General features: G+C 48.3%; 1 protein-coding gene across 6 annotated transcripts in view; it reads left to right on the top strand.

Moving 5' to 3' along the window:
* Ppp1r12b (protein phosphatase 1 regulatory subunit 12B) overlaps positions 1-21,320 on the top strand; it is a 205,600-nt gene extending 184,280 nt beyond the window's left edge. Inside the window, exons 22-25 of one of the 6 annotated variants that reach the window (XM_029477946.2) lie at positions 2,378-2,428; positions 3,782-3,832; positions 9,682-9,862; positions 15,356-15,433. In XM_029477946.2, the coding sequence (XP_029333806.1) occupies positions 2,378-2,428; positions 3,782-3,832; positions 9,682-9,816 (237 nt within the window). In that variant the 3' untranslated portion in view covers positions 9,817-9,862; positions 15,356-15,433. Of the gene's footprint in view, positions 1-2,374; positions 2,429-3,781; positions 3,833-9,681; positions 9,863-15,355 lie in introns of all 6 variants that reach the window. The other 5 variants (XM_029477941.2, XM_021161368.3, XM_085841323.1 and 2 more) reach the window with 5 other exon arrangements.
* The last annotated feature ends 831 nt before the right edge of the window (positions 21,321-22,151 follow it).

Below are 22,151 nucleotides of genomic sequence, written 5' to 3'. Positions count from 1 at the left end.
AACCAGAAGGTGTTCAGTTATTCCCTCCCAGAATTCTCGGGGACTAAGTATTTCAAAAGCAGAACTGGGGTAAAAAAAAGGGGGGGGTCTTTATAAGAATATAAAGTGAAAACCAGAGATGGCTACTTAATCTGATAATATGGTATAACCCCAATGAAAAATAAAATTATAGACTCCTGGAGTCCCAGGCACAAGGTATGTCATCCGGGAGGGGTTGAGTACCATCTTAGCATCTTACTGTAGCCCTCTGACAAGGGATGCACAAGGGAGCAAAGAGGGGACAGGAGCCATACATGGCTCTAACTGTACTTTCCGAAACTTACAGCTAACACATACTAGATGTAAAGCTATTTCGTGGGGTGGGAAAAAAGGTCTCTGATTTAAAGAAAAGCCCATGACAAAATTATAACTCTGCCATCAGGTGGGAGGCAGGATAAATGCGTTTATGGCCTCTCTCCCTCTGCATCACTAAACTAGACAGTGTGTCTTGTCAGAGACTAATTTGCTTCTGAATAGCTTCCAGATAGGCCGCAGTTAGTAGTAAATGCAGCCCTTAAGCTGCTCCCAGAAGCTGTACCCCTCTCGGAACATAAAGGAGCAGCCCCGAGAGAAGTACTGCAGCCCACTCCTCAGCAGGGCTGCTGACACCACCAGGAGCTGCTGGAGTTCTTCCCACCAGCCTCGCAGTGTTCACAGCAGCCTAATGAACTGCTCAGAGTGACCCACACAGACCAGAATCAAGTCTGACCTTCCTGGTCCATGGGGCCACATTGTAAGCCAGCCAACTGCTCTGCTAGGCATGCTGGGATAGACTTCACTTTACCAAATGCAAGCTATTTGAAGCTCAGAAAGAAATGATAGTGCTACAAACCAAGTCTCTATTTACCAAAAATGGAGATGTTTGCTAGGATTGTGGAGGGAGGGAGGGCCTGTCAGCCGCATGCGTTTGTTTGGAGACAGTTCCCACATGGGCACATGCAGCATTTTACATAAAACTTCAACTCAAAGTCAAAGGAGTTATAATTTAAAACTATACAAGCAAACAAAAAAGCTAGTTCTTTGTATTCTGACTTTGCAAATCTTGAAATCTTCCCAGCTCAAGCTTAGGAAAGAGACAAAGGAAATTATAAACAAACTCCCAGATCTGCTAATACTTCCCCCCTTTCCTTTCTGCTTCTCAGGAGATGTAGTGTAACAGCAGACAGCCATGACCTTGAGAGCAGAAGGTCAAAGTCTAGGATAAGAGCCAGAATTCTAAGTTTTGTTATTAGTTTTAGCTTTTGGTAATTGAGAAGAAAGGAAGGAAGGGGAGGAGCATCTGCAGGGGCGGCCTGGTGTCCCCTGTCCCCACTCACTGCAGCAGTCTGGGGAGCATCTGCAGGGGCGGCCTGGTGTCCCCTGTCCCCACTCACTGCAGCAGTCTGGGGAGCATCTGCAGGGGCGGCCTGGTGTCCCCTGTCCCCACTCACTGCAGCAGTCTGGGGAGCATCTGCAGGGGCGGCCTGGTGTCCCCTGTCCCCACTCACTGCAGCAGTCTGGGCACTGTGCTGGGCAAGACAGAAGAACCATCCTTTATTCGCTAAATGTCTATTGAATGTACAGGATTCCACCCAGTCCTCTACCATGACAACCATAGGAGACTTAGAGATTCCTATATTCCTTGATTGAAAGCAGGACCTCTCCCTGAAGTTACTCCTCTTAAGTTTAGTGGCCAAATCTTTTTACTTCTCTGAAGGGTTGAAACTGAAAGTCAGTTATGATCTAAATATATACCATGAGTCCTTTGTTCAGATAAAACCTTGTTAACAGATTAAGAAGGAATCCAAACAGATAAAAGTGGAAATGTCTGTTGAGATACCAGAAACTAGCTAAGGAGACGATCTCGTGTGAAGACACCACACTAGAAGGAAAATGGCCTCAGTGCTCAGAACAGAAGTGGTAGGGAATGATGGGTTACAGGAGCGCCACAGGGACCGTGTTAAAATTCGGGGGCTTCCAGCCTGGAAAGAAGAGCTGTGTCTGTCTCTAGGGGTGGAGCCCGGGTGATTTGGTGTAAGAAGGCTTAGGATTTGGACTTTGTAGTCTAAAGGGAGAGGGGAGATGAGAGTCGGGTGTGTGTCAGGAGTAACGTCTGTACACATGCAGAGCTTCTAAAGCTGTTCTTGCCTTCCCTCCTTGGGGCCATCCTACAGACTGTTCAGGCCAAGTGTCAGGGTTCGCAGACTCAGTCTGTTTGCTTGAGACCCTTGCTAAAGGGAAATTCCAGAGCCCTGTCGCCTCTTTCTGGATGTCTGGTGGCGAACCAGGGAAAGCTGGGTTCCCTACTACGTGTGAGACAGCCTGAACAAGAGGTGTTGTCCTTCTGTTTTGCCAGCAGAAACAAGAGAAGACCTCTGACCGGTCCTCGGTGCTGGAGGTGGAGAAGCGGGTAAGCTCGTCTGTTCCCTTGGCCGCCTGCTGCACGTCTTCCCTGACCTTCTCTAACTTTGTTGTCCGTGCCAGTGGAAAAAGCTCATCTTAAGAAGGCAGGAGCTCGGCCACATTCCGTTCCCAGCTTAATCTTTTTTTTTTTTTTTTGTCTGACTCTGGACAGTAATTTGATGACCAGTCCTTTTGGCTTTCCCATATAGTTGGTTGCTTTGAACATGCCAGTTTTGGGGTGGGAAGGAGCCTTGGGAAGTCATCTCATGAATTCTTCTGCCTTTAGACTGCACACAGACACAGAGCTTTAAGATATTTGGTTATTTAAACATGCACTCAGGTCTAAGGGCTTTCTGCCTTTTCCATGGCCTCAGACAGAAGTTCCAGGCCATCCACAGCCACATAGCAAAACCTAGTCTCAAAAGAAGGAGGATAGCCTGTGAGGCAGCGCAACAGTACAAGTGCTTGCTAGATGCAAGAGAACTGGTCCCCAAACGTTGTTCTCTGATCTCCATGTATATACCAAGGTATGGATACACATGTGCACACACACACAAATACACACTCAGATATAAATATTTTTTAAAGAAAGTTTCATTAAGACCCTTTGCTATTGATCTAGGGCTTATGATTTAAGACCTGAACAGTCAGCCTTTCGTCAGCTCTCTGGCAGAGGACGTTCTAGTCAGATTTCTGACCTGATCTCAGATGTTTATATCTGGAATCTGATATCCTTGGATTAGGGAAACTCAACTAGATTTAGTGATGAACCCTAATTCTGATCTGACTCTAAGGATATAGAGTATGTATCTTTCTTATTGTCTGTGGGAAAAGCTAGGTTTTATGTTTCATTCCCTTGGCCTATAACCAGTCCTCCTTGGCATCTTATCTGGCTAACAGCGCCTCCTTGAATTCAGACTAAGAATCACTAACTGGAGAGAAAGCAAGGGGAGGGAGAAGTTGTAGACAGTGGCACCTGCTTCCCTGCTGACCATCCATTCCCTACCATAGAAGTAGCAGTTCCCTGGGGACTTGGGTGGAATGCTACTAAAGTTTTGTTTCTAGAGAGCAAAGGTCCTAGTGACTTGCAGGCATTTAAAATTTTTAACTTAAAGGACATTGGCAGGGTGCCACCTCTGTATCTCCCAATTTTCTTATAGAAACTTAGGTAATAGGACCATCACCAGTGAAGTAGCTCTGTCCCATGGCAACAGGGCAGAGTACACACATGGAAAAAGGTCAGCCCTAGTGGAGACAGACTCAGAGACCATGAAGTTGCTGATGGTGTGATATGTGGGAGGCAGCTTTGTGATGGCTCCCTAGCCATTATCTCTTCAATAAACTCCTTGTTTCTCAATAGGAGAGGCGAGCACTGGAACGGAAAATGTCGGAAATGGAAGAAGAGATGAAGGTATGAAGACATTATCTTTGTCTTAGCGCGTGTCTCTTGTCTGAATGCCTGCCTAAAGTAGATACTTGAGCCTAGGCTTGCCTGCTCTAAATGTCACTGCCAACTGAGCACCCTCAGGAAGAGATGCTGGAGTGAGGAAGTGAGCACCTCTCCTCAGCCATCTCTTGGGCTATCTCAGTTCAGGCTGCATCCGCTGTGGCCATCTCAGAGCCCTTGTAGGAGCAACTGATTTGGATACGGGGAGACTTTCAGCAGGCTGGAGACAAAAATCTCAAGCTGAGCTTCCAAGGTTTTAAAAGCAGCAACTTCCCATTGGGAAGACTAGGTGAACGCTAGAGCAAGTTCTCCCCATTCTGCAGAGTCCCCACGAAGGGAGCTCCGTGTAGCCTGGGCATGGCTACAGGCTTTTCTCGCCAAACAGCTCTTGCAGGAGAAGTACAGCTGAGTCATTCTACAGCAGTATGAAAATGTGTTTGCATATTGATTTCCTGTCCTAGGCCATTTCCTCTGCAGTATCCCAGAGTTCTTGGCTTTCACCCACTAGAGCAAACACATACCTCCAAGTGACCTCCACATGACATACTTGAGGGCTGCCGGCCTCCCTCTTCTTGAAAGGATTGTTGCCAATTTTGAGAGCTGGTCCATTGCTATAGGAAGGAAGGAAGGAAGGAAGGAAGGAAGGAAGGAAGGAAGGAAGGAAGGAAGGACCATGGGGCTGCTAAGCAAGGGGAACCAGCCATCTAAGATACTGGAGCAGCTCATCCCTGAAGTGCGTTGTGCTACACGGCCATTGTCAGCTTGCTCAGCTTCTTCCGTTCTTCAAGAATGTTACTTTAGTGGATAAGTAATGCCAAGTCAGACGTAGATTTCTGTAGCAAGGAGGCAGAAACCCTGGAGCAGTGTCAGACAAATCCCCAAATGTCCTCCTGTGAGTAAGGTCTCTGGTGTGCAAGTGGATTGCTTTCCAGGAGACAGCTGGTGTTTTAATGCCTAAAAAGATGTTATTTGTGGATACCTCCCCACACACAAAGTTTTCAGAGCCCATCCTGTTACCCCTCATAGTTGTAGTGAAGGGGAAATGCCAAGCCTGACCCTCATTTCCTGGTCACCAGCCCACAGTGTGACTAGTAATGGTCACATAGAATCTGAAGCAATAACTAGTTATCCTTAAGACACTTTCCATTTCCCAGGTTGACTCAAAAATACCAGGAAGTAGAAAAGTGTTTGATTCTCTTGAGCAGACAGAACACTACCCTCACAAATACATTGCATTTTTTCACCTTCTGGATTTTCCAAACCCACCTCACTTACAGTAGCACTTTCTTCCTCTAAGTGTAGTATGCTAGTATTGCCAAGCAGTTCTTCGTGACTCAGAACATACAGTTCTATGTGCGTGAGGGCTTCCCATCTGAAACCCTCAACTGTGCCCTCTACACTGCGGTTAGGCTGCTGTCTGTACTACCTGTGTCAGGATGGCTAGAAAGCTAACTCCATAGTTAAGAGCACTTATTTATGCAAAGGACCTGGGTTCAGTTCCCAACACCCACATGATGTTTTATAATAATCTGCAACTGCAGTTCCAGGGAGACTTCTAACCTCTGTGGTCACCGAACACATACTTTGTGCATATGCATATATGCAGGCAGAGTACTCATACACACAAGTTAATGCTTAAGTGCATCTTTTAAATATATATTAAAATATATATTAAATATCTGATTTAATATTAAATATATATATTAAAAATATGTAAAACCCTGTGTCTGAGTATGATGGCATATACCTGTAATCCCAGCACTTAGGGAGCAGAGACAGTCTCTGTAAGTTCAATACCAGCCTGGTCTACATAAAGACCCTGTCTCAAAGAAAGAAAGAAGGAAAGAGGGGGAGAGGAAGAGAAAACAAGCAACCTCAAAAAATAAATGAGTAAAATATTAAGAAAGAAAAAGAGGGCTAAGCATGTAGCTTAGTAGGTAGAGTGTGTAATTAACATACACTTAGCCCGAGGTTGGATCCTCAGGACCACATAAACCAGCTGTGGTGATGCATTGCTGAAATCCCAGAAGGTTCTAGGCCAGCATAGGATACATCCCAGTCTCAAAACCCCAGGAGAGGAGATGTGGGGAACAGAAAGAAAGGACCTGGGGTTGTAAATCAGCAGAAGCTAGCACGCTCTCTCTCTCTCTCTCTCTCTCTCTCTCTCTCTCTCTCTCTCTCGCTCTCGCTCTCGCTCTCTCTCTCTCTCTCTCTCTCTCTCTCTCTCTCTCTCTCTCTCTCTCACACACACACACACACACACACACACACACACACACGAATGCCCTGAAGTCCATAGGGAGGCATTTTGTGCCCATAGCCCTTTGTGCCATTCACATAAGCCCCATGCAAAGACTCAAAAGTGGACAAAAAAGAAAAATGGGGACCCTTGGGTTCTTTCTTATTTCTGTTGTCATTCTAAACTGGCAAGTACAGAAGCACTTTGGTATTCTAAGTTGTTCTTGATCCTTTGGGTTGACACAGGTTTGCATGTTTCTTTCTATGTTCTTATCATATCAAGCTGTGGTTTTCTTTTTTTCTGGCTGTCCTGGAACTCACTTTGTAGACCAAGCTGGCCTTGAACTCAGAAATCCGCCTGCCTCTGCCTCCCAAGTGCTGGGATTAAAGGCGTGTGCCACAGTTTTTTTTTTTTTTTAAGATTTATTTATTTTTATATATGTGAGTTGCTATCTTTAGACACACCAGAAGAGGGATCAGATCCCATTACAGATGGTTGTGAGCCACCATGTGGTTGCTGGGGATTGAACTCATGACCTCTGGAAGAACAGCGAGTGCTCTTAACCTCTGAGCCATCTCTCTAGCTCCAAGCTGTGGTTTTCTAAACTAGGCCATGAGTTCATTTCTTCACTATTTCAAGAGCTTGCTACACATGAAAGTATTAATTCTTTCTAATCAAAAGTCATTTGCCAAAAACTTTTTTAAAAAAGAATTTTATGAGGTTGGAGAGATGGCTCAGAGGTTAAGAGCACCAGCTGTTCTTCAGAGGACCTGGGTTCAATTTTCCACACCCACCTGGTGGCTCACAACCATCCCAGAGGCTCACAACTCCAGTCCCAGAGGTTCCAATGCCCTCTCTGGCTATCTCTGGTACTGCACACATGTGGTACACAGACATACATGCAAACAAAGCCCATATACATAAAGGGGGAAAATAAATAAATTATCACGTAGAGCCAGATCATAACTGGCCCCCAAACCAGTCAGGAAAGTAAGCTGCTTTTGAGACTGTGTTAGAAATCCACCTTATCACTCAGTCCCCATTATTCTGTCCTGCTAGTTACAAAGCCAAGTGGAAAAGAAAACACCTACAGACTGTACTGCCCCTAAACATAATTTGTACAGGCCTAAAGGGGAAGAGCATCCGACCATCGCAGTCACCCTGCAGTTAAATTCTGTCAGTACCTTCTTCACGTTTATGAAAATATTATGAAATTCTGTGGCTGGCTCTGCAGGAATTGAAGAAAGTGGTTATTAGTTCTCAAGGTCTTCCTTAGGCTGCCATGTGTGCTCATCAGCTTCTCTGAGGATTAGTGACTGAAACATTTGTATGAGATAGTCAGTGAAGAATAGTACAGTTGTCAGGTCTGGGAACTCTTACCAGATGTGGGATCCCTTAGGCCTTGGGACCAGTTGCTCTGTGTTTGTGCATATTCATATTATACGGTTCAGTCTTGCTGGAGCCATCAATAGGGTGCCGTTTCTAGGGGTAACTTCCTGTGCATGCTTGAAAGCTTAGGAGGTCCTCAAGTCTGAAAGTGACATCACTGCCTGTTTTCCTGACACCAACAAAACACAAAGGTCCAGTGAAATGGGTCCATGAGATGGGCCCTCCCAAGTGTATGGAGGGCTCTGTGGTTGGGAGACAGTCATGGTGTCTACCCAGAAAGGTAAGTATGCCTCTCCCTAGGAGAAACTCCACTCCACCAGATGGGAATAGAATTATATGGCGGATCTGACAGGTGTGCATGCCAGTGTGAGCCGAGCTGACTGCACCTGTCTTGGGGTGTCCACATCCGATCTGACATTTTACTGGGGCATCCTCCACTAAGCTTCAGCTCCCTTGCTAGACCTCACTGTTCCTGTCTCAGGCCCTTGCATGAGAAGGGCCCAGCAGCCATGGCCCTGTAAGTTGCTTCTGGGATCGACTTTGCTTACTCTGGAAGTTCGCTAGCCAGCTTGCCCTGTGCTCTGCCCTCTCGTCTTCTCTTTGCCATGCTCGTCTCATGACTGCTTCCTGCAGAACATTCCACCAGTTGTCTCCTACCACCCACCTCCATATTGATAGTTTCCAGATTCTTCCACCTAGGGCTGCCTGCAGCCACATGTTCATAGTTGACTGCTGTAATGTCCCCTGGAGGCAAAGGCCACTTCATATAATGACAGTGGGTGTATTGCAAGCTTTGGTCAGATGTTAGCACCAATGAATGACATTACCAGGGGTTTCCATGTTTCTACTCATGTCTTTAAACCCCTCCGTGTGCTGTTTTGATCTCCTTCGCCTGTCCCCTCCTATGGTCAGGATGCTTACAGTTGGCCGAGGTGCCTGGCAGCTGTGCTTTTGCCCGGGGTAGCCATTCTTCCTCTTGGGGCAAAGAACTCTTCAGCAGTGTGTCTCTGCTTGGTTTTCCTTTTTACTGTTTCTCTCATGCTACCTTCATTCTCTTGCTGGTTCACTCCCAGACCATCCCCCCGCTAATCTCTCACTTCTGTCCTCACTCACTATGTATGAAGTACGAGACTATACTGTTATAGTATTCTATCATTACTGTAACCCAAACCCTGCATAACAAAGTCATGTCCCTCTTCCAGCAGAGCTGATAGTCTCTTAGTCTTCGTTTCAAGGTTAGTACAGAGGGTCCTTAAGAAAGCACATGGCAGAGTTGACAGGCCTGCGCTGTGATCCCCCTATTGAAGTATTCGAGTCACTTGTGACGTATTGGGAAGACTGTGACAGTTATCTATTCCTTTGCCACACTGATGCCTGGGCGAGGCTAGACCACCACAGTGATCCAGCCAGTCCCACCATCACCTGGCATTTATGAGGTCTCTGCTCTTGTGCATTTATAATTTCCAGAGGGGTACGTCTGTTTAAACATATTTATGTAATTCCAAGCCTCAGCATGCGCTAAGGCAGAGAGCACAAGTTAACTGTGAACTTGTAATCATGTAGAGCAGGTCAGAGGCTATTTAACAGTTGCTCTGTGTGCTATTGGGGAGAACCGGGAAGGTTGGTCACGCTTCCTGTAAAACAGGTTACAGGTCCACCAAAGAGCTGACAGGCGTCACATCAGCCTTCTTACTAATGCAGGCTGTATGCAGAAAGTGCTTAAAGAAAACACCCCTCTGGTTATAGTTTTTAATTAAGGAAGAAAACAAATAGGAGTAGGGGGTCAAGTGTGAGGACAAGATGAAGATGAGAGAAGGGTGATGTTTGATTTAGGACGCCCCTCCCAAATCTTCAGCCCAGTCCCAGTGACAGTGAAGGAGGGTCCCCAGGCTGTGGCTCTGCATGTGACTCTGTCCGAAGGCCGCTCATTCTCAGGTGATCCACACGCAGTTTTGATGCTCATAGCTAACCTCAGCATGCTCAGGGCTCATCCCAGGACCACAGACAGCTCTCCTTTTCTCCTCCCCATGCAGCTTGAGCTCAGTACACCTGCTTTTCCCATTGCCTTTCTTGCATGCAAACTAAAACCAAAACCAGAAAGTCACGTAGTTTCTTTGTCCTACTTTTTCCCTCTGTCTGTCTTGTCTCTGTCTTGTCTGTCTCCTTCATGTCTCAATCTCTGCAGAACCTTCACCAGCTAAAACAGATTCAAACCTTGAAGCAGATGAACGAACAACTGCAGGCTGAGAACAGGGCCCTGACCCGAGTGGTGGCCAGACTCTCCAAGTCCATCGAGTCCTCCGACACCCAGGAGCTCTAGCTCTTGCCCTTGCTCTCCACCTCACTTCCCTCCTCTGCTACTCCAGGCAGGTTTACTCTTCTTGTTGGTCCCAGAAGCCCAGTACCCATCCCTCCCATCAAATCCTCCATGGCCAGGTATCTGTAAAACTGGTTATCTAGAGATGGAGTCCACATGATGGGACATAAGAACCCAGTTCAAGGGTGGCAGTGGGCAAGCAGAGGGTCACTGTTAAAGTTGCCATGTTACCTTCTCTTCCCCTAGAGACTGAATATAGATTTGCTTTAGTCAGCTTTACAGCTCCACAACCGTGTATATTTACCTGTGTGCATCCATGTACACATATTTATTTCGTTGATGGGGTCTTTGCCAAGAGCTTTCTCAGCCAACAGCCATCCAAATGTATGCACACGGATTAGGGCCTAAAGTAACCAAGGGCAAGAGCTCTCAACAATGCCTGGGAGGTAGATCCTCCTGGGAGCTGTCACCGAATACCATGTATGGGCCCATTCCAAAGCTCTGTGGTTTGGATTGACTGAGACCTGGCATCAGTATTGTTTCTAAAGCTCCCCTACTGATGTGTATGTGACCGTGGTTGAGAACCACAGCCCTTTGAATACCGGATGGAACTTAATCCCAAGTGACAGCACTGCCAGATGGAAAGGACTAGGCCTGCAGGCCACACCTCCCTGAGCCTATCTCTGTTAGCAGCAAACACGGGCCATTCTACCACTGGGGCAGAGCTAGATGAGCACTCTTTACCTCCTTCTAAGTCTTTGCTTTCATCTCCTCCTCCTCCTCCTGAAACATTCGTCTCATTCCCCTCCCAAGTCTCCTGGCTGTGGGGACGCGTCCCTCCCTGAGTGTGTGGGCCTTGAGGCAGAACGAGGGCAGTATAACCGAGCCCTTCCTACCCGGCCTAGCTTGCAAAGGAGATGACAGGCAGTGGAGCGAGAGCAGGGTTTGTTTTCAGCTGAAACCACCCCCTCAAAAAACTGTGTTTGGCAAACTCGAGCCTTCCTCTGGCTGTGGATCTGAGAGCCAGGCTCACACACAGATTGTTTTCCCATCTGAAGATAATGTGATGGGGTCATGATGCCCAAAATGAGTTTTTGATTTTCAGCAACAATCTAATTAGTCTTGCTAGGGCCTGTCCCTTATTCTGCCTATTTGCATTTGCCTTTGGGGTCAGTAGCTGGCAACCAATACCCACTAGTACTAAAGCACCGAGATTACCATAGGGCTGAGCCAGTGTCCGCTCCGGGTGCTATCACAGAAAGAAAATGGAAAGGGATGTGCTGCTGTGGCCAGGCAGTGAGCAGCCAGCATTAGGTCTAACCTCTGTCTCAGTCAGCCTCAGACATCCTGAAAGGGCGCTAACATGGAGCATGCTCTTAGTGTTCACCCTTGGACCCTTGGCTCAGTCTTAGCGTGCATGGGAGATTTTGACTTGGGGTAAAATAAAGACCCCCAAAGATGTCCCAGCTATTTTTGGTCTCCCTATTTGTTGCAGGCAGTGTAGGACATGCGGCAAAATCACTGCCATCCTGGCATTTATTGGAGCGTCGTCGTCATCGGCTGTGTGCTTTGTTTTCTCGCTGATTCCTCGGTATCAGCATGTGTATTTAAAACACGGGTTACGGAGTCAGAACTAAGCCCAAGGTCCCTTGGAGAGTAAACGGTTGAAGAAAAGTTCAAACATGGTTAGACTCCAGAGTCTGCACTCTGCACACCGTGATATAAGCCATCTGCATAACTTACGGCCTTAACCATTTGTTAAGCACATAGTCTAAACAATGTAGGAACAGTCTGTCAAACAACTACAGCATAGGACAGACTGCAGCAGAGGAGTCACAGACAGAATTGTACTTTTTCACTACCCTGACTTGATAGGCCAGTTTCAGCCAGGCGTGGTGGCACACACCTTTAGTCCCAGCACTTGAGAGGAAGGCAGGCAGGCAGATCTCTGAGTCTGAGGACAGCCTTGTGTACAAAGACTCAGATTGTGTCACTATAATGTCCTTGCCTGGTGTTTGACCTGTGTGATAAGGGAAAGCAGATGAAGGCCCATGAGCCATGCCAATAGTTAGAAAAAGAAATCAAAAGGATTGTATTTGACAAATAAAATTCCTATGGGATTCAGATTTCAATGTCCATAAGTTAAGATTTATTGGAAGCGCTGGGCGTGATGGCGCAAGCCTTTAATCCCAGCACTTGGGAGGCAAAGGCAGGCGGATTTCTGAGTTCGGGGCCACCCTGGTCTACAGAGTGAGTTCCAGGACAGCCGAGGGCTACACAGAGAAACCCTGTCTAGAAAAAACAAAACAAAACAAAACAAAACAAAAAAAAAAAAAACAAAGAGGGCTACAAAGAGAAACCCTGTCTAGAAACAAAAAACAAAAAAACAAAAACAACAACAAAGATTTATTGGAAGCAAATCAAAATTTGAATGTCTGCATTATCAGTATGTGTTACCTGCTAGGCCACACTCAGGGAATGAAGCAGTCACAGGAAGACTGTGTGGCCTGTAGTCTAGTCTAAGGCACTTACTATGCAGACCTTGACATAAAAAGCCTGCCAGCTGACTCCTATCAGTAGGAAAGAAACTGGCAGTGTGGTCAAGAGATTTGAACCACTGTCACCCCTTTTGAATTGTCCCCTGCAAGTCTTAGTGCCAGGCAGCTCAGGTAAGGCTTACTGTGAGACCCTCCCATCCACAGCTTGCCTGGCTCTGGCACACCCTAAAGCTTTAGGAGCCCTGTCCCTTACTTTAACACAGTCTTCATCGTAGACTATAAGAAGTAATATGTAAGAAAGCATGTACTTGACTCTGTTTGTCTGAAGGATCTGAACATCAAACTGGCTAAAAATGGAGAAGCTGAAGTCTAGAGAGTTGTGATGCACTCTGTGAGACCTCATGCGTGCAGTGTTCTTCACACGTGTTCTTCCTTAACTCCAGACCCTTGACTTCAGTTCAGTGGTGGACAGCACTACTCCCTCCCCTCTCTGAGCATGGAGTCTGTGTGCCCCTGCCTTGGTCTTTCCACGACACTTGTACTTCTTTTACATTTTCTTAAGATGTTAGATGTTGCAGCTATCAAATCTTCTTGTCCCTCTTCCCCGGCCACCAAAGAATTGATGTCTTAATAAGGAAAAGAAAATCACCAACCCTCAACCCCTTGTACCTACTTTTTAAAGCAGCTCAGTCCTGAAGAGCAGGGAACACAACCCGCAGCTTCTCCATACCTGTGCGGTCCTGCCAAGAAATAGGGTTTTCAGGGGCTGGAGGGGGCACGTGGTTAAGAGTGCTGACTGTTCTTGCAGAGAATCCAAGTTTGATTCCCAGCACCCACGTGCTCTCACAGCTAACCATATGGGACTCCTGTTCCAGAGAACCCAGTGCCCTCTTCTGGCCGCCACAGGCACCGGTCACAGACACACGTGCAGACAAAACCACCACACATAGAAGAGACACTTTTTTTTTTTTTAAATAAGAAGTCCCACCCAGGCAAGCAAGCCCCCAGACACAGAGCATTAGAGCAGAGATGGAAGATGGCAGCCTGGGCAGAGCTCGCTGACTGAGTTTCTGAGCATCCCATTCCAATAGGCATGAAGGAGGCTGTTAGAACTACTGAGTCAGGGAGGACAGGGCCAAAGACAAGCTTTCCATTGTATCCTTCACACTGCAGCCTTAACTCCTCAAGTGTGTGGATGACTGGCATGCTCTCCCAGATTCATGGGGAAACTTGAATGGTAGCAGGGGTCCCCACTATTGCAAGGACAATGCTTCCATGTCTATTACTCCTGTCAGCCTCTTCAAGGCCCATCTGAGGGAGCAGGGTACTTACTATTCCTTTATAGCTGCAAACATACAGAGAAGTGGTTTGTCTAAAGCAATGGTTCTCAGCCTTTCTAATGCTGTGACCCCTTGATACCCTCATGTTATGGTGACACCCTCCCCCAACCATAAAATTTTCATTGTACTTCATAACTATACTTTTATACTGTTATGAATAATAATATAGATATCTGTGTTTTCCAATGGTATTAGGTGACCCCTATGAGAAGGTTGTTCAACTCCCAAATGGGTCTCAACCCATAGGTTGAGAACTGCTGGTCTAAAGCACTGTGGATCACTGACAGTGACCACTCCTGAATTTGTTTCTGGGCTACAAATGCTTTGGTGTTTGTTTTCTATCCCCACCTATAATGAAAAGATGGTCTTTGGACTTGGCACATATGGGTATAAATTCATCAGTGATGCATAACTAGCTAATTGCCACAGACTAGAGGCGGACATCTGTTTCCTCATTTACAGAGATAAGAACAGCCACAGCACTGGTTCCTGAGGAGCCAGTGAGACTTTCAAACTCCCCACTTGGAGATGGTTTCTCGTTGTTCCCTGACATGGGGTGTGGAGATGTGAGCACACACTCACACAATTGTATGGTGTAACCTGCATTGTCCTTGTGAGGTTGGGGAGACAAAGATTATATTCCTTTAGGTTCATTTAGATTCCCTAGTTTAATAGCAATGCCAGAAGCTAGAACTATGTGGGCCTTTTGATTCCTGAGCCCAGGCCACCCTTTTCTGGAGGCCTTGCTTACTGTGTGGGTCCTGAAGGTTGGAATAACTGATCAGTAAAAGGAAGGGTGTCTGCCTAACAGGGAAGACACAGATTTGTGGAGCCTCTGTTGTGAAAATGTACTTACTTTCTAATCCCAATTTGCTACCAGGAAGGCCCACACATGAACTGTACTTCATTAAGATTTTTCAGATAGACAAAATATCTGTCACAGTGCCTGATCACGTAATAAAGACTTGGGTGTCCAAGCTGGAACTCAGTTTCCCTGTGTTCTTTGAGTTGAGCAACAATGTGTGTCATGTTCCAAGATGGAAGAACTGACAGATGGGATCTCCACTCCATTCCTCTGCCAGAAACCTCTACTTGCTGGAATGACACCTCCATCCATTGCAGTGCTGGTGAAGGCCCCTGGGTCTCCTCCACAGCTGTAAATTCTCTGGGTGTTATTGTTGAGAATAGGTGTGTGTAGTATGACCAATGAGAATCTGGATGGATTCTAGTTACCAAAGACAGCAGGATGACCTTGGTCATCTTGACACGGGGCAGAAAGGCCAAGTTCTATTTCCCGGCTTGCATGTTGTTCTTGGGGTGGGAAGCAGTGCCATTTAACTCCTAAGGTCATCATCGCTCCGACTCCTGCTGACGTCCTTCCCTGTGTGCTCAGCAGCTTCCCTGGCAGTCCCCCCAGGTTCCCTAAGTCACAGGTGAGTGCAAGAGCAGGAACAGGTGCAAATAGCTACTGGCTCAGTAGAACAGAACTGTAGGCTCTGTGAGTGTGGAGCTGGCTCAAAAGGCGAGCAGTTGGGTTTTCCCTAAATGCTTGCATTTCTGACCCAGGAAATAGGAAGATTGGAGGGGTGTTACTCCTGAGCAGAAGGGTAGTGACATCTTATCACACTGCTGTCAGGAGGCCCTGGGAGGGCAAAGGCGGCCAATGTGCTGGGCTCTGACACACCTGTCCCTCTGTCTCCACAGGTGTTAACAGAACTGAAATCCGACAATCAGAGGCTGAAAGATGAAAATGGCGCCCTCATCCGAGTCATCAGCAAACTGTCCAAATAGCTGAAGTCAGGTCTGGGAGGAGGGCACAGCATTCGCTGCCCACCCTGTGTTTCCAGCTATGGCCTTCTGGCCAAAAGACATGAATGTTTTGGGAGGAGGGCCCCTCCCTGTGGCCCTCGTCAGTCACCTCCTCTGCACTGTCCATTGTCTCTGCACTCTCCATGCCCCATTGCCCCCGCACCTCTATCCCAAGTTTTACGACAGTTTTAACTGAAGCATGATTGTGACCATTTCAAGCAATCTGGAGAAAGCTTTGTGGGGCACACCAAGCTCAGCTGTGACCTCCCAACTTTCTGCTGCTTTGTCCACATTGGGTTTGGTCCAGATATGTAAGGCTTTGACCCATAGCCTTTACACTGACCCACTGTTCTTTATATAGGTGAGCCTTGTGGTGGCCACTCTGGAATCCTATCTAGGGTGCCAAGAGAAAGGGTGGAGTGTGGAGTTGCTCTCTGGACTGCCTCTGGAGCTGTCTGCTTAGAGTCCAAGGTGACCGTGGCTCTGTGCTGAGGTGGTTTCTCACCTCTCAGGAACTGACTTGTTTTTACTTTTCTATCAGTAACCTAGGAACATCACTGAGTAGTCTTAACCTCACTCCTCCCTCTCCGCAAGGCCAAGGCAGCCTTGGACTCTCTCGCTCCTTTTCTTTCTGTGCTTTGGTGATTTCTCCTTCCACCCTGATAGTGTAAAAGCCGAAGCCGAGCTCCCAGCCTCAGCTGTCTGGAAACTCGTCCCTCTGCTGCCTCGGTGCCGTGACCCTGTCCCTGCGAAGCTAGAGGATGGCTTAAGGGTCAGCCTGTTGTTCTTATCTCCCATGTGTCTGCTTACAAAGTGATTTTCTGTACTCTCCAAGTTGTACAAGTAGTATGCATCTATAATCCCAGCACTTGGGAAGCTGAGGCAGGAGGATCAAGAGTTTGAGGCCAGCTACATAGCAAGACCCTCTCTCCAGAAAGAGGAGGCCTGGGTGTTGAGTGTTCCAGTTTGCCTTGCTCCCCTTCTCCACTCAGGCCCCTGCTCCTAATGAGAAGCGGAGTTGCTGCAAGGAGGTCTGGGGAGAGCCGGGGCGGAAGCTAGACTAGGGGATGGAAGCAGGCCAGAGACGTGAGAGCATCAGAGGACACTTGGAACACTGCGGTGACACTGCCTGGGTGGTGGGGACTGCTTTGTGGTGGCCACATCCAGGGGAGAGGTCCCTTCCTAGACGCCAACAGGATCAGTGACTGCTGGGTAGAGACTGCAGATGAGGAAGAGTACTTGTGGACTCTCAGGAGTGGCTAGCCCCGTAGACCCTCTGGCCCAGTGTCCCTGTACCTCCCCGCTGCCATAACTCTGACCATAGCTCTCAGTGGTCAGCCACTGAGAGCTATGCATGTCTTACTTGAACTTCAGGCACCTCTATTACATTTTTTACTAATAGAAGCTGGGGTCTGCTGCTTCCTGCCAGGATAGCACACGAGGTGTGGGTGTAGTGGTCTCTACTTGCCTAGTCCCTGAGACCCTCCTCAGATGTTGTGATTTTGATGCCTGTCACATCTGGACTACCATCCTCTAGAGTCTAGGCAAGCAGCCCTCTAGCTTATCATGCCTCAGCGTATATAGAATACGCCGTAGTTCTAGCACACAGTTAAACTGCTAGCTCTTGTCGACATACCAGTGCTGATGGGTATAATGTGGCATTTTGTCCTTTGGTTCACATTAAAGGACACATCCTTTAATGCCTCATTGTTTGAGGGTTGCTAGTGATGTGGACCATTCTAACACTACCTCTGTTAGTTTTTCATGAGGACACCACTGTCCTTTTTGGTGGCCCTTGCAAACTTCGTGTGCTCTTAAACAGAACTTGTAATTCAGGGTCCCTAGTACAGAATGGGAACAGTATCTCCTCTGGTACTTTCAGCACATGTAAGATTCTCTCTCTGCCACTTCACCCATTCCTCTGAGGAGCCTTGTGTTGGCCTGCTCTCCTCTTGTGGCGCACTGAGCCACGGTGAGAAAGACCGGTCTTCTGCTATAGGAAGCACTCCCTTCTTGCTAGATGTCGACAAGATGCCAACCAGTTCTCATAGCGCGGATTGTATTTTGGGAAGGAGGGGACTGCTGCCTCATTCTTGGGGAAAGAAAACGGGCTCGTAGGAAAACAGAGCCTCCTCCTTCACAGGTCTGGGGAAGGCATTCGGAGTCGCACGCCCTTAGGCCTTCGGAAGCGTAGGGAAGGCCTTCGGAAGCGCAAGGGAAGGTTCTAAAAACCTCACAAACCGGCATTATACCTGCCGTTGTATGTGGCCTTCATGTTTAAGATGCCACCTCTTACCGGGAAGGTTTCCTTGTGATAAGCTATTGGCAAGCTTTTTAGCCTCGGCAGTACTAGCCTCTGTGGCCAAGAGCCCATCAGAGCACACACGGTCCCAAGCCATTCCTGGCACTTCTTTCAGGCCACTAACCTTATTAGAAGCATTGTGAATGTGGTCTCTTCCAGAGAAGAGAACTCCACTTCTTCAAAATCAGACTGACTGAAAGCCCCCATGAAAGACATGGCCTCCTGAGGCCAGCTGTTGTGTGTATTCAGTCTCCCTTTCCCGTGTTGCTTGGTCGACCTCCCCAGTGGCCACCAGCCTCACCTGCTGGCTTCTCGGGAGTAATCTCGTGGCTGGAGCTTACTGTCCCACTGCAGGCAGGCAGGCAGGAAGGACTCAGCCTTGTCACACCAGTCTTCATGGGAAATTAAGACAGTGACAAGGTTTTCATTCATTTGATAGCCTTTAATACCCATGCCCCCTTTGAGGGTAACGACTGGTCAGTCCAGAGAGCCTCTGGCTGGAGTTTGCCTGCTTGCCTTTCAGGGTTTTAGAGCCTTTCCAGACAGTTCTTGGAAGTGCCAATCCCCAGCTCCATCCCTGTCTCTAGGGGAAGAGCTGTGCACATCCAAGGGCGTTGCCTCTGAAGACTGAAGAATAGCTCTGTCTTAGAGCCGCACCTCCTTGCGTCTGCCTAGCAGTGGGATGTGTCCTCACCCTGCTTGCCAAGCCTCAGCCCCTGAGATGCAAGGATTGCTCAGGGGGGTTGCTGGCAGCTTCCACTCAGGAGAGTACAGGAACCAGAGTGAAGGGCCTCTCCAAGCCATGCCCCTGTGGGGCTCTGCTCTCTGGCCCCTCTGCAGCCTTTGCTAGCAGAGACAGCTCTGACCATTGTTTGCACGCCTTTTCAGCAGAGGGCCCTGTCCACATCCATGCCCAAGGATAGCTGCAGCTCACCTGCCATTCTATTCTGAAGAGAAGTGCAAAGCCTCAAACAATATAGACTCCCTCAACCCCGGAAGTGAGGCAGCTTTGAGGCCAGAGTACTTTAAAGTCCTCTTGGCTTAAAATTCTGTGATTTATTCAAAGATGAGGACTTTTTTACACTTAGATTTCTGCTTCAAAAATTGCTTAACTTTGAATTTTCAGGATCAGTCTTGCTTTTTTCCCAAATTCAGGCTAAGACTGGCCTGTCAGGGTCGACCTCCCCTCTGTGTTAGAAAGTGAATTTAACATTGAAAGCGATTGAGTAGTGATGTGATTGCTTTCCCTCCTGGTGGTTATGTAAAAATATTACCAAGCTGGTGGAGATCGGAGCTGCTGGGAAGCCTAGACCCGTACAGTGTGCATCCTAGGAAACCGGCTGCTGCTGCTGCTGCTGGGTTTGCTCAGTCTCAGACTCTCTGCTTGACACCAACTCATTTCTAGTCTGGAGCTCTGTCCTGAGCAGCAGGAGAGCCTTCCTCAGGCTGCTGTGGGAGGTGCTCTTCCCAGGAGACACCATGGCCACAGCACAGATGCGTACAGTTGGGGATTGGATGTGAGGAAAGGGACAAACCCTGGGACTGGGTGCCTGCATGCTTTAGTGGGTAAAAGGCAGAGGAAGGTGTGTGCATGTGGAACAGGGTGGGGGTCGGAGCCTGGGAGAAAGGAAGCCAGGCTTCTGCACCTGCAAGTGTGTTCTGTCTCACTGAGTTCGTCCCTCAGCTCCAGCTGAGCGAGATTTTAATCAGCTCCTCTAATGGGTATTGACACTGCTCGGAGCAGTCGACTCTGTCAGGGACAACTATTGATTGCTTGTGTTCTGATTAGATTGGAAAAATAGATCAACTTCATTATAGCCCAGAAGCTGTCACTGTCACAGCTACAAAGGGATGAAGTGGTCTCTGAGGGCTGAGGAGAATCAGTTGGCCTCCTGACAAGCCAGAGAGTAGGTGAAAGTCGTGGCCACGTCTCTGTGAGAGCTGTGGTTAAGGGTCACATATCTCCTGCGGTGCCTGGTGACTCAGCGCCTGGGTGCCCAGGTCTGGCATTTCCTGACTAGAATGGGGATGTACAGTTTGTCCCAGTGTGCTCTGTCTCTTGCTCCTCATCGCCCTCCCCGTTTCCCAAAGCACTTCTCCCATCCAAATTGGGAATCTGCCAGAACGACATTTTGTTATTTTGCCTCTAAATTTTCCCCTAATGTTTCCAATAAAATTTTGCTTGGGTGGCCCCTTAAGGTGTCACCAAGATGCTAACCGAGGCCCCTCCAAAATAAGCACACCCCCCCTCCTTCCCTCTCAGCTCCCTCCACATGCCTATGGCCTTGCTTTTCTACACTTGGACTTGATGGTGCTCGAGGGAAGAGGTTTTCCATTAATTAGCCAAGAGTCCTTGAGGATTTTCAAATGCCAACAGCATGTCATACCGCCCACCACCCATGGCTACCCCCATCTACTGTCGAAACTCCCTGGCTGTGCTAGCAGCCCTCAAAGACCAGGTTTGGCTTATAGGTCAGCACGACCCCTCTGTTTCAGGGTCATGTCTGCTCATTCTATCTTTTCTGAAAGATGTGACTGGTACCGGCTGAAAGCAGAAGTGTTTCCTCAGCACAGGCTAGACGAGTTTGTTTGCATAGTGACAGCCACTCAGCCAAGCAGGAGAGAAGATCTACAAAAGGCCCAACCATGAGGAGTGAGAAGAGCCTCTGACATGCTCTTGAACCCAGAGTGGGCATCAGAGCTGGGATCCTGAACAAGGGATACCCAGGCTGGCACCAGCTCGACTCTCTCCAGAATGCATGTGTCTGTGCTGTTCTCCACCCTGCTCTCCTGAGAACTTGAGCAGAAGGTACCCAGCCTATCCTAGGATGGGGGAGACTATGTGAAAGCAGTTGTAGGTAAAGGTACCAGAAGGCACAGGGTACAGGGAGAAGATTCGGAGAGGATGCACCCGTCCAACATGGCCACCTTTCTAGTCAGCATCCCTTGAGCCCTTGGCAGCTCAGCCCTCCTCCTGGCTGGTACCTTTCCCTCTGCAGGGTCAGTGGTTCAGACCCAGCTTTGGCTTTACGTTTTCTTCCAGGCACATGTGCTCCGCTCCAATCCTGGTCACCACTTCAGCACTAGCATTTTGTATTTCCTCTCTCTACCCTTCACCCATGCTTGCTGCACCGAGTGGAGCTGTTCGCCAGCCAGAGTTGTGTGGATTAACCTCAGTCAACTGTAAATACACCTGGAGGAGGCTCCCGAGGGTGGGGAGCCAGGCTGCCTTCCTGAACTGAATGTATTTTTATGCAATTTTGAGTGGCCTTTTCAACCCTGAAATGGATGGATTTGTTTTACTGACTGTTGTTATATAGTATTAAGTATTCTGTGTTTGAAAGTTTGGGAATAATATTCACATCTATAAGATGCCTGTAAACACAGCAGTATTTATAAATGAGTAAATAAAACTGTGTTTTACCTTTGTGCCATGAGATAGAACCTCCCATTCACCAGGCAGCCCAACTGCAAAGTCTCTGCCATAGGCAACCACAAGTCTGCGGTCACCACTTCCCCTCCCCGGGGAAGGGCTCTTAGAGCACCAGAACAACCCTGAGAAGAAATGCAAGTTCCCAGCACCTAAGAAGGTAGCTGTTTCTTTAAAGGTAAAAAGCAGGGATGTATGGCCCACCTGAGCCTACCACACCCTAACCACCATGCTACACAAGGAAGCTAGGGTAAGAGCTGGCGGTGGTGCTGGCCTCTTGCAGGCTTCCAATTACCTCAGCCCTCCACTGTGTAAGGAAGGGTTCCTTAGGTCACTGGTTCCAAACTCTGCAAATAAAACTAACTCTGGGATCATTAGAGGTTGGATCTAAATCCTGACAGAAGGAAGGGCACCTAGCTCAGGGAGGCGCTGCAGCAACTGCTGGCAGGGCTGGGGAGTGGGCAGCCAGGCTTTGGATCTGCTTCCTGCCAAGTGGAAATCCTTGGTCACTGGCTTGGGAGGGAGGGAAGATTCTTTCCCCCTGCTGTCACCCAGCTGTTTGTAGCTCAAGCAGCAAGAAGAAACAGGGATGATGTCACAGTTGAAGAGTTCAGCCCTGGCCTTGGGGCTTGAAGCAGAGGAAAGCACGTCTGATACAGGGGGCCCCTAGACCACAAGCATCGCTTCTCTGGGACGCCGCTGGCTAGGTGAGGTCTGTAGAGCCTGTTTCATCTACTGCCCATAGGTACCAGGAGGGATCCTGGCTCCTCCCTGCAGCAGACCCAGGTGCCCACATTCTCAGCCCTGTGCAGCCAGGCCACCTAGCCCATGGCCTCCAGCCGGACTGAGACAGCCCGACAGCCAGATCTGGGCCCTGCCAGCTCACACGGGCACTCAGCCCACCTGCCTCTACTGCTCCTTGGCCATCTGGATTTGATGCAAAACACAAGAAAGTCGAG

The sequence above is a fragment of the Mus caroli genome, unplaced genomic scaffold (genome assembly GCF_978045245.1).
Source record: "Mus caroli unplaced genomic scaffold, Mus_caroli_1 scaffold_1, whole genome shotgun sequence".
Classification (NCBI taxonomy): Eukaryota; Metazoa; Chordata; class Mammalia; order Rodentia; family Muridae; genus Mus; species Mus caroli.
Note: the sequence above shows the minus strand (reverse complement) of the source record. Positions and strands in the feature narration are given on the sequence as shown.